The sequence below is a fragment of the Manacus candei genome, unplaced genomic scaffold, assembly GCF_025592945.1.
Source record: "Manacus candei isolate 608988 ecotype Guabito, Panama unplaced genomic scaffold, ASM2559294v1 h1tg000077l, whole genome shotgun sequence".
NCBI lineage: Eukaryota > Metazoa > Chordata > Aves > Passeriformes > Pipridae > Manacus > Manacus candei.
Window position 1 is genome coordinate 4,642,724 of NW_026138125.1, and position 15,071 is coordinate 4,657,794.

Below are 15,071 nucleotides of genomic sequence, written 5' to 3' on the forward strand. Positions count from 1 at the left end.
ATATATTCCACCAGAGAAGAAAACAAAGAGAACTTCGTATTCTAAAAAAAACTACAAGCCACAAAACCCTGAATGCATTAGTTTTTGCAAATTACTTGTTCAGCTCAATCTGGAAATAGTCTTCAGTACCTTGTTCTGTCTTCCTCAACTTCTGATTGCATGGGTTGTTTGGTTTGGTTGTTTTTTTTTTTATTTTGCAAAGTCTGCGTAAATAATATTTTAATTAAATGTAATATTTTAATTTAATGTAATATTTTAATATTCACATGTCAACTTCAAAACTCCTCAATTCCAATAGTGCAATTTTTTTGTTTGGTAACATGTTTTATGTGAGTGGGATAAAAGTATATGGCTGCAAACACTGAGTCACTCGTGTAGCAAAGGGCAAGCATCACTCATTTCTATGTGTTAGACCATCCAAGTTATTGAGTATTTTCCTGGGAATATTTTTGCAAAGAGGATGTGTCAAGAGTCCTAATCCCTGACACAAGCTCGGAGAGACCAGTTTTCTCTTCCCAAGTACACTGTACTCTCCCTTCCTAGAGCCTAACTCGTCTGTGTACTGCAGCAGATTTCATCCAAGTCCCACATGTTTTACATTAGATGAACATAAACTGGTCATACTGTATGAATAAAATGAACTCATTGATTTCTGGCATTGTGGGTTTTGTATTCGAGTTAAGTGTGTATAATAGTCTTTCTAATATTGTGACAATACCAAAAAAAGTTGTGGAAAGAAAGACTTGGCATGTCCTGGCTGATCTAGTCCAGTCCCTCCTGTCACAAGGTACTGTGTTCTGTGTCCTCATACATAAATTTATTAAGCTTCATCTTAAATTCTTTTAGTTTTATTTGCCACCATGATTTCTTTAAAAGGGTGTTTTAGAACTTCATATTATGGCCAGTTTATACTCATCTATTCTTGTGCCAACATTGTTCTTCAGTTAAAACAGCTCTTCTCCCTCCCTGCTGTCCTCTTCTCTCCTGCTCCCTTTCCCACCCCCACCAGCAAATTCATAGAGAACAATCAGAGCTCTTCTCACTCATTTTTGAGCTGGCCAAACATACCAAGCTCTCGGTCTGCTTGTGAAAGATCAGCAGCCCCTTCTCCTGGTGCCTCTCACTGCCACTGCCTGCCTCTCTTCTGTCACGAATTTCCGTCTAACATATGAGTGCCCAAGGTTGAACACCCATAGAGAGAATTACTTTGTATTAAATAAAATTAAATATTTTGGATTTGTTGCTCAGGCACTGGAACAGGCTACCCAGGGCAGTGGTTGAGTCATCATCCCTGCAAATGTTCAGAACGACGTGGCACTTTGGGACGTGGGTTAGGGGTGGCTTGGCAGAACTGGGGGAACTGTTGGACTTGATGGTCTTAGAGGGTTTTTCCAACCTTAATAATTCTATGATTCTATAATTCCAGTCCTTCTCTAACCATGCATTGGGCAGTAGTAGTTCTAATCTGGTTAATTCAGCTTCCAGTCTCAAAGTCACCAAGTTTTTGCCTGGTATCCCAAATTCTTGTCACAGCTGATGGTGCTTCCCAGCCTTGAGTCACCATGTAATTTTTTGAATGCTTCTACTTTTTCTGCTGAAGTCATTAGTGAAAACACAAAGACCAGTTCCAAGAATATTTCAGGACTTGCACTGGTAACTTCCCTTCACTACAGTAGTTTTCCTTTCAACAAAGCTCATTTTAATACCTTATTTAGTCACTTCACAGTTATTGTTTCAATTCCCTACATCTTCTCTAGTTTAACTAATCATTTCCTATTTGGCATCATATCAAATGCACAACTGAAATCCAGATAGATTTGGCCTATTGCATTTTCCTTTTCTAAAAATACCCATTTATTTTATTAAAGAAAATATCTGGTATGATCTTCCTTTATAAATCCAATATATACTTGGAAATACTGCTTTACATTTCTAAATATTTATGGTACAAATACCAATAAGAAAAGCTGTGTGGAGAGTGCCAGTTTTGTTTTACAATGTAAGTGTGTAGTGATATTTAACACACTATTCATTTATTTCCATTTACTATTATAGTGGGACGATTTTTAAAAAATTTTATATGCATAAGAGCGTAATGCAAAATATGAATTATACAGTCATTTTATTGAATCTTTACTGCTAATGCACACAAATTTCACAAAGTGTAATGACACTAGTGAGCACTTAAGTTGTTAGGCTGTCATATTACAGAAAAATTATTTCTGCTATATAATCAGTATTTTCTTTTTCCTATTGTTTATTTCTAAACTTGCTTCATAAACATCTGTAAATGCAGATACACTTGCTGTGACAAATATCTATTATTGGTGCATAAACCTGAATGACTTCGGGTCCTTTGGTGCCAAACCAAACAAAATCTTCTGAGAATCTCCTGGCTGGTGATACCTGTTGCTGCAGTTCTTGGGTCTATGCTCTGCAGTTATAAAATCTGTAATTTTGAAGCTTATCATAAGCATAATGATTACAGGTAATGTTTGATTCCTGCACTTTTTCTCATCAATAATTTTTGTAGTGTCTTTAAGAAGACCATGTGCCTTCCTCTCGTTCTACTCTTTTACAAAAAAAAAAAAAGAAAAACCAAAAACCTCAAAAATAGTAATTATTGTAACTCAGAGACCTGCCCAGGAATTTCACCAAGGGATAAAATAGGATAACTAGCACAAATCTTTAGCTCAATAAAGTGGATGAAGTGAATTCTTTATCCTTAGTGAGCAGGTTTTATCGACTCCATCTCAGAGCATCACAAAGAAAAGGAAGGAAGCAAGACTTGGTTTTGTCACCCTCATAGCTTTAGAGCTGGTTGAAAACCTGCCCATTTTTACAGGCAATAATGCATGTTGCTCTTTCCTTAAAGGACTAACAGCAGTTTCACATCTGCTGCAGGCCAAAAAAATCTGAAGAAATGTTTAATTCTGAGTTCCAGTGGTATCCAATAAAACTTGAAGTCATGAGTCATTCAATATTCTTATGTTACAGTGTCTCCTGGAATGTAGGCATAGTCATACACCTCTGCACATTAAGATATATTTCTTCAGAAAGATGAGACACTCAGCAATTAAGCATGCCTTTTACTTGACATTAATGAATTAACTAATTAATTCCTTTCTATTAATATTTTTGCACATATGTGGTAACACTGCTGTTAGCCTTTCACTCTCCAAAGGTACAGAGACCTAATCCTACCTCCTCTTTTGCCATCCAAGCTTTGATTCATTCCTGCAAAGTGTGCTGAGGACTCTGGATGGGACTCTAAAGCACTTTAGGAAACTATTAGTTTAAGGTGTCAGAGGTGACAGTTAAGTAAATGGATCTGTACATACGTGCTTTAAGAAATTTTGATCAGTATATTCTGCATTTTGAATGGTCAAATTTGTCACTTTTAATATTCTTTGGGAAATAATTATCAAATCTCAGCTTCTGGGTGTTATCATTATACTTCAAGTCATCTCCATTTTTAAGTACTTCCCAAAATTGTAAAGTCCTCAAGAGTATAAAAAAAAAAAAAATAAATTGCATGATCCAAAGTAGTTGTGGGTTTTTTTCCTGGACATCAAGATCAATGGAAGAGGAGGTACAAATGTAAAGCTATTTGAATCTCTCAATGGTTTAGCCGTTCCCACTGCTGCTCTTCATTCCCAGTACTGCCCTTTCCATCCAGATAAATTGCATACAATAATTTTGGGTGTTATAATAAACAGATAGGCATCGTAATAATGTATTTCAGTTAGGAAGAGGTACTTGAAAGAAATTGGTTTTGCAATACACATGATGTGAGACAATCAATAGTGCTTTAGTCTGACAAGCACTGTCAATATCCATTGTCACAGTTCAGAAAGTCTTTAATGGATAGTTCTTCAAAAACCAATGCTTTCAACACATTGGAAGTGCTCAGATATACTGTACCTGGCAGGAATTAATCATAGGTAGAACCTCGGGATTATGTATAAATATTTTGTAAATTAAGAGTGAAATAAAAGTCATTGGAAGGAATGTGAGAGCCTGTTATATGAGTTACAAAATCTTGCCAAATAAGTATGTAACTATTTAGGATATATTAAAGCATTTTGCTCTCTGAATCATTCAGGCTCTTCCCGGAACATCACACCCAGAAAAAACAGTCTGCTAGAAATATATCGTCTAGGTACATGAATAAATTCACAGAAAGTAATCTCATAAACATTTTGACCCTTGCCCTGAAGTGGTTTGTGTCCTACCCAGTTCTTTTAGTTGTGGCCATGCCAAAAGTCTGGAGAAAAGCTGATGTAACTTTACCTTGCAAACATGTCAGCCACTGCTTAATCCTGATTGAACCAAAGTATGTTTAATCTCATTGCATTATATATAAAATTAAGAGCATTGAATGTTGACAAATAAGTCTTTGTCTGTGCACCTCAAAACTTTCATTGACTCTGAGGGTACCATTTCTGTAGAACTGTGTCATTTGGAGGTATCGCATTAGTTCTTGCCTTCCACTTGTTTTCTTGGGTAAAAATTCCTTTACATACTTCATTTTGTTCTTCTATGTGATACTTCTGTTATTTATATGTTGTTAAGAATACTAAGACTCTATTTCAGTAAGTATTCAGAAGATTTATATAGGGCAGAAAAAAAGACAGTCCAGCTATTTCTTGGCGCGATTTTTTTTCAGAGAATTTAACTCACAGTTATCTCCCCCAGTTCAGTGAATGTTATTACATTGCTATCCAATATTAAGGGCCAAAGATGTGTCCTTTCTTTTCGTCCTAAAAACATGTTTATACTATTTTCTTTTTGTACCCAATTTGAATTCCCTAATGTGATAAGCTGTTTTGCTTCGGTGTATCTTGAAAATTGAGGAAAAGATCTTGCCACTTTTTCATTTGTGCTTCAATACCTTTCCCACTTGTGTAATAAATAGAGACCTAAGAAAGTGCCAAAAGTCGTCAGAAATGCTTTTCTAAATCTAAGGGTTCAACTTATTACCAGCCAAACATGAAAGTCAGAAGATATTCAGGTTACATTTTTGCTGCTGGATAGAAGTGTCCTTGATGCACTTGCACTGGCAGGAGAAATTTATAATTATTTTATACTTAGGTCCTTTTACTTCTGTATGGAACTGCCTTCCACTTTTTTATGTTGTTTGACATTTGCCAGCTCTTCTTCATGAAAGATACTCGTGGCCTAATCCAGAACCTGAAATTTAAAAGGGAAGGTATTAAAAGAAATATTTATTGTAATTTTTGAGGGATTTTTTATTTTATTTTATTTTTTTCTCTTGGAAGTAACGGTTGGTCTTTTTTGTATTTCCAAATGTAATAGCAAAGCCATTTTAACGTGGGGATATCGCGAGAAGAATGGTTTGGCAAGAGAAGGAATATTTCTAAGTGAGATCCCAACAAGAATATTTCTGGCTAAGCTTGGTTTTGGAACATGCTATCTGAACCCTTGAATTTCTGGGAGTCTTGGAGTTTTTCTCTTGTGACTCACATGTATTTAATAGAATAAAATGAGAAATTCATCGACTTTAGCTTTGCTGTTGTTTTGAACTATGTGCTGTATAGCTCAACATAGTACAAACAAAGTTATCCATGACAATAATTATTCCTACCTCTAGATGTAGTTTTAACACCATAATTGCTGTTTCAGGTATAAAACTTCCAGCTAGGTTAATGTCTTTCTAAAGAGAGGGATCTTCCCCTGCTGTCCTACCCTTCACATTACGACAGTGTGCACTTCAGTTGGAACATCTTAACTAATCTGGTTTAGACTCAGAGTTAAATATGAAGTTCAAGTGGGCATAAAATGCTTCAGAGTTCCACAGAATGGGAAAAGTGACAGGCATCTGAAGTGCTATTTTCACTGCTGCATCATTTGCATCATTTGAGGAAGCACCACTATAATTCAGGAAAAAGCCAACCTAGGTATGAATCGCTACAGACAGAGTGACCCTGAGCAGCAAAAGAGACCCCAAACTAAATACAACTCACTGTTTCAAAGTACCATTAAGATGTAGAATTAGAAACATCCATTTGTTGTTCTTTTTATAGCACAGCCAAGTGACTTGGAATTTTAGCTTGTCCCTGCCAAGGATTGCTCAATTTTGAACAAAAAGTCCTCCGCTATAATGTTAAAAAAGCACCAACCATCAATTGAATGCTAATCTTTATATTCTATGATACATCACTCCAAGAATGCTACCATTAAAAAATGTGAATTCTAGTTTTCATAAGTGATGGATTATTGTACCAAACCATGTATTTTCCAGTAAAGTGTCCTTTTATTTGTCCTGTGTGATTACTAGTTTGTGGAAGTATGTGTGGGGTCATTTTAGTGCTGTGGGAAAATGGAGCACTCTTCTGTTAAAATCAGTAGTGAAATCAGAAGCAAACTATGCTCTGATCATCATAGGCATGTGTTTAAATATTGCTTTCCTTAATTGGCTATGTTCTATTTACTTAAAATGAACAATTTGGCAAGTTTTTCTCCCTTGACAACAGCAAAGCATAAACCATTTTATAAGTTTGGCTGTTAAAATCAGATTTGTAATGTAAACCACAATATTCCAGGGTTGTTGCTATTGCTTAACCAGTTATTTTAGCTTGCCATTGTTTTATAATTGTGCACCTTTAAACGTTCTGGTTTTGTTTATAACTAATGAAAAACACCTTGATAAAAACATAGAATGATAATAATGATCATACTTTTAATTTTGCTTTCTCTCTTTGCTTGGATCCTCTATATGGATATCAATGTATTATAGAGGAGATTCATTCTGGGTGGGGAGATCAGGGAGCATCTCTGTAACTGCAGCTAAATTATCCAGGGTACTATTTAGATATTCTGTCAAAGCGACAATGGACCACCTCATGCGAGCTCACCTTGTGGAGAATATTGTATTTGGGTGGATTGATTCATTGATAGATCTGTTAATTGATTTACAAGAGAAGATGGAAAGCTGTTCTTCCCACAGAAATCAGAAACCACCCCCCTCTCAGCTGAAGGCTCTTGCCAAGGGAGTTTGTAGATTTCTGCATTAGCCTGCTCAGCATTTGGGGGAAGTTGCAGGGTGAGAGAGCTCAGGACACTGAACAAGAGTTATTCAAGGGTGGTGAGTCTCAGGTGATTTGTTAGAAATCTTTAAAAACCTACTTGTTCAGAGAAAACTTTGGAAAAGGTCTTTCCATGGCATCACTTCAGCTTCTGGAGCATGCCAAGCTTCTCCTCCCTACTAATACGGCCTATTTTGATATCTATCATGGTGCCCTGTAAGCACCTCAGCAGAGAAGAAGTTAAATTTATGCCTTTCAAACTTCCTCCAGGGGATTTTCTGCAACTGGATTCTATGTCTTTTTGACACAGAGCAGAAATAAATTGAGCTCAAAATGTTTCTCAGCTTGGTAAATGCTTAAATACAATAAAATATAATCATTAGGACGGGAATACTTTTCTTTCCATAAATTAATGCATCTTGCACACATTTCATGGCGGATAGCCATGTTTTCTGTAACTGCATTAAATATATATATAACTCTTAATCCATCTTGGCAAGAAAATTCAGTCCTTCACTAGTGGTCTAACCATCCATCCTTTCTCATAACAAGTAGTACACAGCTAATAGTGCGTAGCACACTTGGAGTCCAGAGTTTTAGCAGAGAATTCATCCATGTGAAACTTGTGGGATTCGTGAACGTTTCATGAGTAAACTGGTCTCCATCCAAATACTTATGGGCAATAAATAACAGGGCTCCGTGCAGGACCGGCAGAGTGAACTCATCATGTTTATTCACAAAAGTATTAATCAGATGGGTTACAATGTCCAACCAGCTCCACTGCTGACCTACCGCATGATTTTGATTTTACTGGGGTGCTTATGGCCACTATTTCCTAAGGATACTTGAGCAAACTACTATTAGTTCAGAAATATTGTTTCACTCAAGCTTTTTCTTCTGATTTCCTTCAGTTTTCAGGCTGAACTACAGTGCCTCTGACACAAATGACAGAAACCGAGTTAAAAGCAGATTAAAGAAGTTCATCTCCCGAAGACCCTCCTTGAAAACATTGCAAGAAAAGGGACTTATTAAAGGTGTGTCTGGTCTTACGTACTTTTTGGGGGCATAAAAATTAACAATCCACAAATGGTCATCTGACTCTCAGATGAATAAGCGCATTGGACAAACACTTCTTAGATATGGATTTGTTGCTGTATCTCATAAAACTTACACTTCTGAGCTATACAGATAAAAAATCAATGTGTGATTACATCCATCTCTGTGATACCGGACTGCTGCTTCAATTTTTCTGCTTTGGTGTGCAAACAGCAGAAGCCTCTCCATTTGACACCATGCACAATGCAAATCAACATGCTGCACAACTCCACTTCTTTTTAAGAAAATATACTGAGATAGTTTATATTTTAGAACCCAAAATAGGAACTTCAGATGCTGTGCTGACTAATTTGTTGGAATACTTTCTGCTGTCTTCTCTCATTATTTTTCTAACTCACCAACAAGATCCATTTTTAACAATTTAAAATACATGTCAGCGAATAAGTGCTTTGAATATGTGGGGTTTTTTCCTATTCCAATTTCTTGCTAAGTTGGTCAGCCATCACTTACACATATCCTTAAAAAATTGTTTCTCTGATAAAACGTGTTTGTTAGTTTATGCAAGAAGTGTTTTGCTAAGAAGCTGCTAGTTGAAGGCAGTAGCATTTTGACCACTAATATTCCAGTAAAGTCATGTTTTCAAATATTGTCTGGAGCAATGCTTGAAAAATTTATGCACTCCCAAATTATTATGTGTGAAACCCACAACTGCACATGCAAATTGACTAGAAAGAGGCATTTTGCCAGCAGCCCCTGTCAATCTCCAGGGTGAGTTTTCCAGTGGTGTGTCAAAAATGGCAAGGGGTGTTGCTAGTGTGTATTAAACTTGTCTGTCCTGAGCCAAGAGATTGACCCTAGCCAGCATAAGCTAAAGCAGCCACAAGGGTTAAACACCAGCTGGGCCCACGTCTGAAGAGAAGAAGATTTGATGAATTAAGTTCTTATGTTTTAGATACATGCAGAGATGCTCAGTGCAGTGTTGTTTACTCTAAGGAAATCTTCATTAAATGAAACCATGATGTGCCTTAATGATGAAGTTCTGCTTCTAACTGCCACAGAAACCTTGAAAAAAATGTCATTTATGCACCAATATGAGTGTGTGAGGTGTGCACACACACACACCAAACTTTCAGGGTCTGTACTTACACCTTCATAGTATCTGATTTCAACACATCAGAGTTTTGCCTCCTTGAAGTACTTTGTGAGTTGAGGGTGGGATTTGAATGCATCATGTTAGTTTGTTTCAGTTATTACAGTAATAAAGGAGTAATTCATAGTCTTTTAATTTCTGGATTTAAGGGCTGGGAGTTTTTTAGTTTAATAAAGTGTGGCTGATGAATCTCCTGTGGTGTTACATAGGGATCAGATGTGATCCCTGCTAACAAATCCAGATTCATTAGCATAGCTCAAATCCACCCTCTAATACATTTCTCTAGGAAAGCCAGATGAATTTGGTTTTGGCTACAGTTGCATTAAGCTCTTGATTCATAAACACAGCTTCGTTCTACCTGGGATACTCTTCCAGGGATAACATAGACGTGTGATTTGTGACACAGTAATTCAGAATCAGTACCCCGCACAGTTCTATGACCAAACTAATGTTGCCATGAAGAAAACATGTTAGTTATCTACCATGAAGTTTCATTAGGATTAGGTTTTGGCCATGCAAATGAGGCAGGATTCGTTAGCACGGCTTAATTCCAATCTACGGTAAGTCTATGTGAAATGCTCATTTGATAAGGTTCCTTCATTGTCTTCACCAGAGTTTATCCCTTAATCTGTTAAAATGTTATGAAAATGCAGTTGCAGTGCTTATGCAGAGACCACTTTTAAATGTTAATTTTTAGGCTCACATTAGAATATTTTTAAATCGCAAAATGCAACCGCCCAGATTACTAAATGAAAAGCTTGCCGAATTTTGTATTATAAGATGCATCTATTTATTTTTCTAAAGGTGACTTAAATGGTTGCAGAAACCTCTCAGAACTATTTATTTGCTCTTTTCTTAAGGGAAAAAAATGTTAACCAATTTTTACAGGAAAAAAATTCCTCCAGCTCTGAGAACATGCCTACGAACTTTTATCCCACAGGGAAATACTTCTGTCAGAATTGTAAATCCCTTAAAATAGGGGCTCGTAATAAAAGTGTGTATAAAGCCTTGCAGGACATCTTGGTACCAAATTCCTGACAAAGAGCTGTTCTGTGTGCTGGTGAAGAATTGATATAAATATCTGTGAAGCGTGTGGTGTTAATTACTCCAATGCAGTGGCACTGTAGGTGCCGTGAGAACCTTCACTTTTCATCAAGTGCTATTCATATTTGCCAGGGGCACTATAAAGCTCTCAAATCTATATTGATTTTTCACATTGTATGTCACATTGGAACCAAAACTCCAATAAATTTAACACGTAAATTATAGTCATGAGTAAATATATTTTAAGGTGGTAAGTTCACTCAGACACAGTTCTGTGCTCTGTTAGTCGCTGATGTGTGCACACTTGGCCAGGAGACTCGACACATTTCTCCACATTAACCAAATTTGGGAATACAGGCTTCAAAATTAAATAGCAGTTTGATCTCCTGGGGTATTTTGTTCTGCCAACAGTGTTATCAGGAAATCTAGAAATTACGTGATTGTCATTTAACTCTTAACCAAACTTTGCTGATGTAAAGTGTAGCAAACGCCCATGTAGAAAGTAAAGTAGGGAGTTAACAAATGAGACTAATAACGAGGATAGCAATCAGACAAGGGAGTGTAGCAGACCAATGGGTAAATGATAGTTACATGTTGGTCTGAAAATGAAGATGTGCCGACACTTTACATGACAAAAAGTTATTTTTGTCGTTGTTGTCCCATTTGCTTTCTACTTCTTTGAGTAAAGGAAGCTGGAAACAGCACGTTGGCTCCATTCATTGCGATGGGCTGGTGACTGGGGCTTTTCATGCTCCAGCAAGAGCTCTAATGAATATCATCAGTCCTCATTCCACCTCACTCATGCTTACACAAAATATCTTTGGTCTAGAAACGTTTTGAATAATTTTTGGGATGATATGTAATGCAGGATCTTTGTGTAATGTGTTTGTGTCTCTGTGCACACTTATGTTCAGATATATATACACGTGCACATAACCTAGAAATAGTAAATAAGAGGCATGTTCCCTGTCTGCCATTTTAACAGCGTTATTTTGAGAATAACTGTTCAAATTTATACTCTAGGGCAGAGGTCCTTGGTTCCTCAGGATTGAAATATTCTCAGAATTTACAGAATCTGCACTAATATGCTAGAAAAATAATATATAAATCTTCTCTTTTAAAGCGACTTTATAGTCTATAATTGAACTTTGATCTTTATGTTTGAGCTTTGTCATGATTTAATATTACCCAAAATGAATTGCCAACCTTCAACTTGATATTGGCCTGCTAACTTCCTGATTTCTGAGGCTTTCTGGTCCAACAAAGGAAAAAAACTTCTGTGGAACTGTGATTTTAAAGCTATGGTGGTTGTGTTGGTAAAAGACTATCAGAAAATACATTCTCAGTAAACAGTAAAAAAAGGATGAGCAACAACTTAACATAAATGACACTGTGGGAAATGAGGAAAATGAAGCTATGCAGCTGGCAAGAAATTTATTTGGTTTTTATTTTTTTAGGGTGGATCTTTTTTTCCCAAATGCTAGACACTGAAGGAACCTCACTGAATTTATTTCATAAGCTAAGCGAAGGCAAAAACCAAAACAGCATAAGAATTGGAATGGTTACAACTGTTTCAAGATGAAAATAAAAGCCACTCAATTGCTAGTGAAAGGAACTAGCTGTGATTTGGCTTGATAGCCTATAGAACAGGGCTCAGCATATGTTGGTGGTTGTGCAGATCGCAGCACAGAGATCACCAACCATTTCATTTCCAGGCAAGGGAAAATGTCTTCATTTCATCATATGTTTCAATGGACCTTGGAGTGGTTCAATGTAATGAGTGAAACGCTCATGAGAAGTCCAAAAGAGCAGATTAAGACCTACCTTTGGTGTGTTCTGTAATTCTTGTGGGTTATGAAGGAATTTTGCAAGCGATCTGGTGCCCATCATAACTCAGGGAAAGTTAGGAAATGTTTCCTTTGACTCCCAGGGACAATGGGTCACAAGGGTATTTCTTTCTTTGACAGGGACATTTGGAAATACTTTACCCAAACCCTGTGGACAAAGTGATTTGTTCCTTTGACATGATGCTCAGAAATCACAAAATCACAGAAACATAGAATAGGCTGAGCTGGAAGGGACCCACAAGGATCATTGAGTCCAACCCTTAGCCCTGCACAGGACCATCCCCAAGAGTCACATCATGTGTCTGAGAGTAAATATCTCATTTTTGGAGACCTGTTTTGAGAACTACAGCAGGCGCACTCTCTTTGAATTCAAATGAGCTCTTATCCCAAGTAAAACACCAGAATTTCTTAAGAGAGACCTGTGTCTATAGCACTATTTTCCCTTTCTCTGAGAATGTGAAACAAATCTGGCAACTCATATGCCACTTAATAGTAACTGTTCACAAATATAATTTTTTTAAAATTGATGACCACCACAGATCAGCCATATATAATAAATCTCCAAGTTAAAAGGACTGGCAAGATTCCCAGTATGCATAAATCAGGGGAGCTCCATTGACAACCTCACCGACTTCAGTCAGCTGAGGACCTGCCCCACTTATTGTAAAAGTGTCATGGCATTATTTGGAGCCCCAGTCTGGGATCAGCGTCACTTCAATGTCTGACTTAATGTGTCTGACTCTAGAGATCAAGCAGCTAGAAGTCACCTTTCAGAATATGGCCCCAAATGCATCACTTCCCCATCCAAAAATTCTCTGTTGTTCTTCCTACTGTCCCATTCCTCTCTCTGTACATTCCTCTATTATTTTGTCTTTTCGTTCTCCTTCCGTCTTTTCCCTCCCAACATTCAAAGAGATACAAAGAAAACAAACAACTTGGATGTTGATACAGAGCTCTGGTAGTCCAGCAGCTCAAATCCAGATGTAGCAGAGTTAATTCAGTTCCTGAAAGACACGAGATTACATAGATATAATTCATGTTTCTAAAAACTTGGGCATTGTACCATTACATTGCCTCCTCTCATGTCAGAATTTAAACTTCTCCCTGAGAAATGGGAGTATTAGGCATGCCCTTCCCTGTTTTTTTTTTTAATAAAAAACACTGAAATATGAGTTCCTTCCAAGTGTGGCCACATCTCATCCATGTACATCCAAAACAGTTAAACAATGACATTCTCAGTGAGGATGTGGCTTCAGTGATTTTGTTTTAATTGTTTCTCTTCCAGAAGTATTGTCTCCCATAGTCGAGATTTCTGCAGCTCAGGATTAGTGGCTTTGCTGCAGCCTGCAAGAGCTACTCAAAAAAAAAAAAAAAAAAAGTAGTTCTGTCAGGCTCAGGGAAAACTTGAAGCTCCCCAGAATGGCCAATTCATTGCAGCTGTAATCATCATTTTATATTATACAACTTGTGAATGTCCATTCCCTACTCTTCTGGTGTCTGGTTTTATATCCATGTGCAAAGCTGTCACACGCCCCACCATCTTCTACCAAATTTTTAGTGTGCAGATAGGAGGGATGTATAATGTAAACCATACCACCAAACATATTATGAATATATTGCTCTTCTTAAAAATGCTTGTTGGTTTTTCATACAACAGTATTGACTAACTGTCGGCGTTTGATGTATGGTTTACCAGCCTGATGTAGACTTATGGTTAGAGCTTAACTTGTTAGTTCTGCTTTTGCAGCCAATTCAGAATAACTACAGATGCCCCAAGATATTAAAATTGACTGCTCAAATGGACTCAGTGTGGGAGTTTCATTGGTTTTAAATTGATAACAGCTGAAAGAGTGAATGATTAAAGCTGTATATGGGCATAGTATGCAGCTCCTTTGTACGAGCTCTTGTGAACAGAATCCACTGCATGGGAATTGCCTTTGTTCTAATAAAAGATATTTCTGAACAATTGTTAGTTTAAATTTTTAAATGATGAAACAAGAGCATTTCAGGAGCCTATAGAGGAAATAATTCCTGAGAAACTGGAATAACTCTGAGAAGATAAAGTGGATTTCTATTCAGAGGGGAGCATTTAAAGTTAAGTAGCATTCCATAAGGTGGTAATTGTGTCTATTTCCCAGGCATTTGAGTTAAATAAGCTGGATAGGAAACATAAACTGTCATAACAAGAGGTTAGGAGTGTTGTGTACATCTCTCTTTTTTCAAGTCATAAAAAATGAAGTTTTGGAGGGCCTTATCTCAAATAAATCAAACAAAGGTTTTTTTGCTTTCCTTATCCCCTTAGGAGCTTTTCTTATTTTTTTTTCTTTTTATAAATGTCCTGGATAGTTTTTCTTTAAACTAGTTTTAAAATATATGTATATACACACCTATAAAAGAATAAGAAAATAATATTTCAATCTTAGTTACTCATAAATCTAGCTTACAAAAGTTAGCAATTTGCCATTCCTATAATTCCTTGTTTCTGAAATACCACACAAAGAATTAGCTGAGTTTTCCTCAACTATCCCTGTGACCTCTGCAATTGTAAATATGGCAGTGTAACTACTGCCATTCCCATGTTTATGTGCAAAAAAAATCAATCGATTAGAGAGAGTCGCAGAATTTGTGGTTCGGGACTACCCAGAATTGACAGTATTTGGATGACTTATGGGATCATGTACTTATAAATAGCCATGAATTTCTAGAAGGGGGGAAAAAAACCCTCCAAAGGAGTTGTGTGCTGTTGTTTTACCATAGTCTGTTTTGATGCCCAGGAACAATTAATACTGTTTTGCTGCCCTTCCATCTGAGACAAAAACCCTGAGTGCCTGTTTTCTAAAGAAGAGGTGATTTAAAGCTTAACTGCAGGGTACAGGATATGACTATATACATACAGTGAAAGGTATACAGAATGAGGTTAAATAT

At 36.8% G+C, this 15,071-nt stretch overlaps 1 protein-coding gene across 2 annotated transcripts in view; it reads left to right on the plus strand.

The window, feature by feature from the left end:
* The window catches only part of ARHGAP15 (Rho GTPase activating protein 15), a 332,973-nt gene that overhangs the window by 185,558 nt on the left and 132,344 nt on the right, over positions 1–15,071 (plus strand). For both annotated transcript variants that reach the window (XM_051810345.1, XM_051810343.1), the window contains one exon: positions 7,961–8,083. In XM_051810345.1, the coding sequence (XP_051666305.1) occupies positions 7,961–8,083 (123 nt within the window). The remainder of the gene's footprint in view (positions 1–7,960; positions 8,084–15,071) is intronic.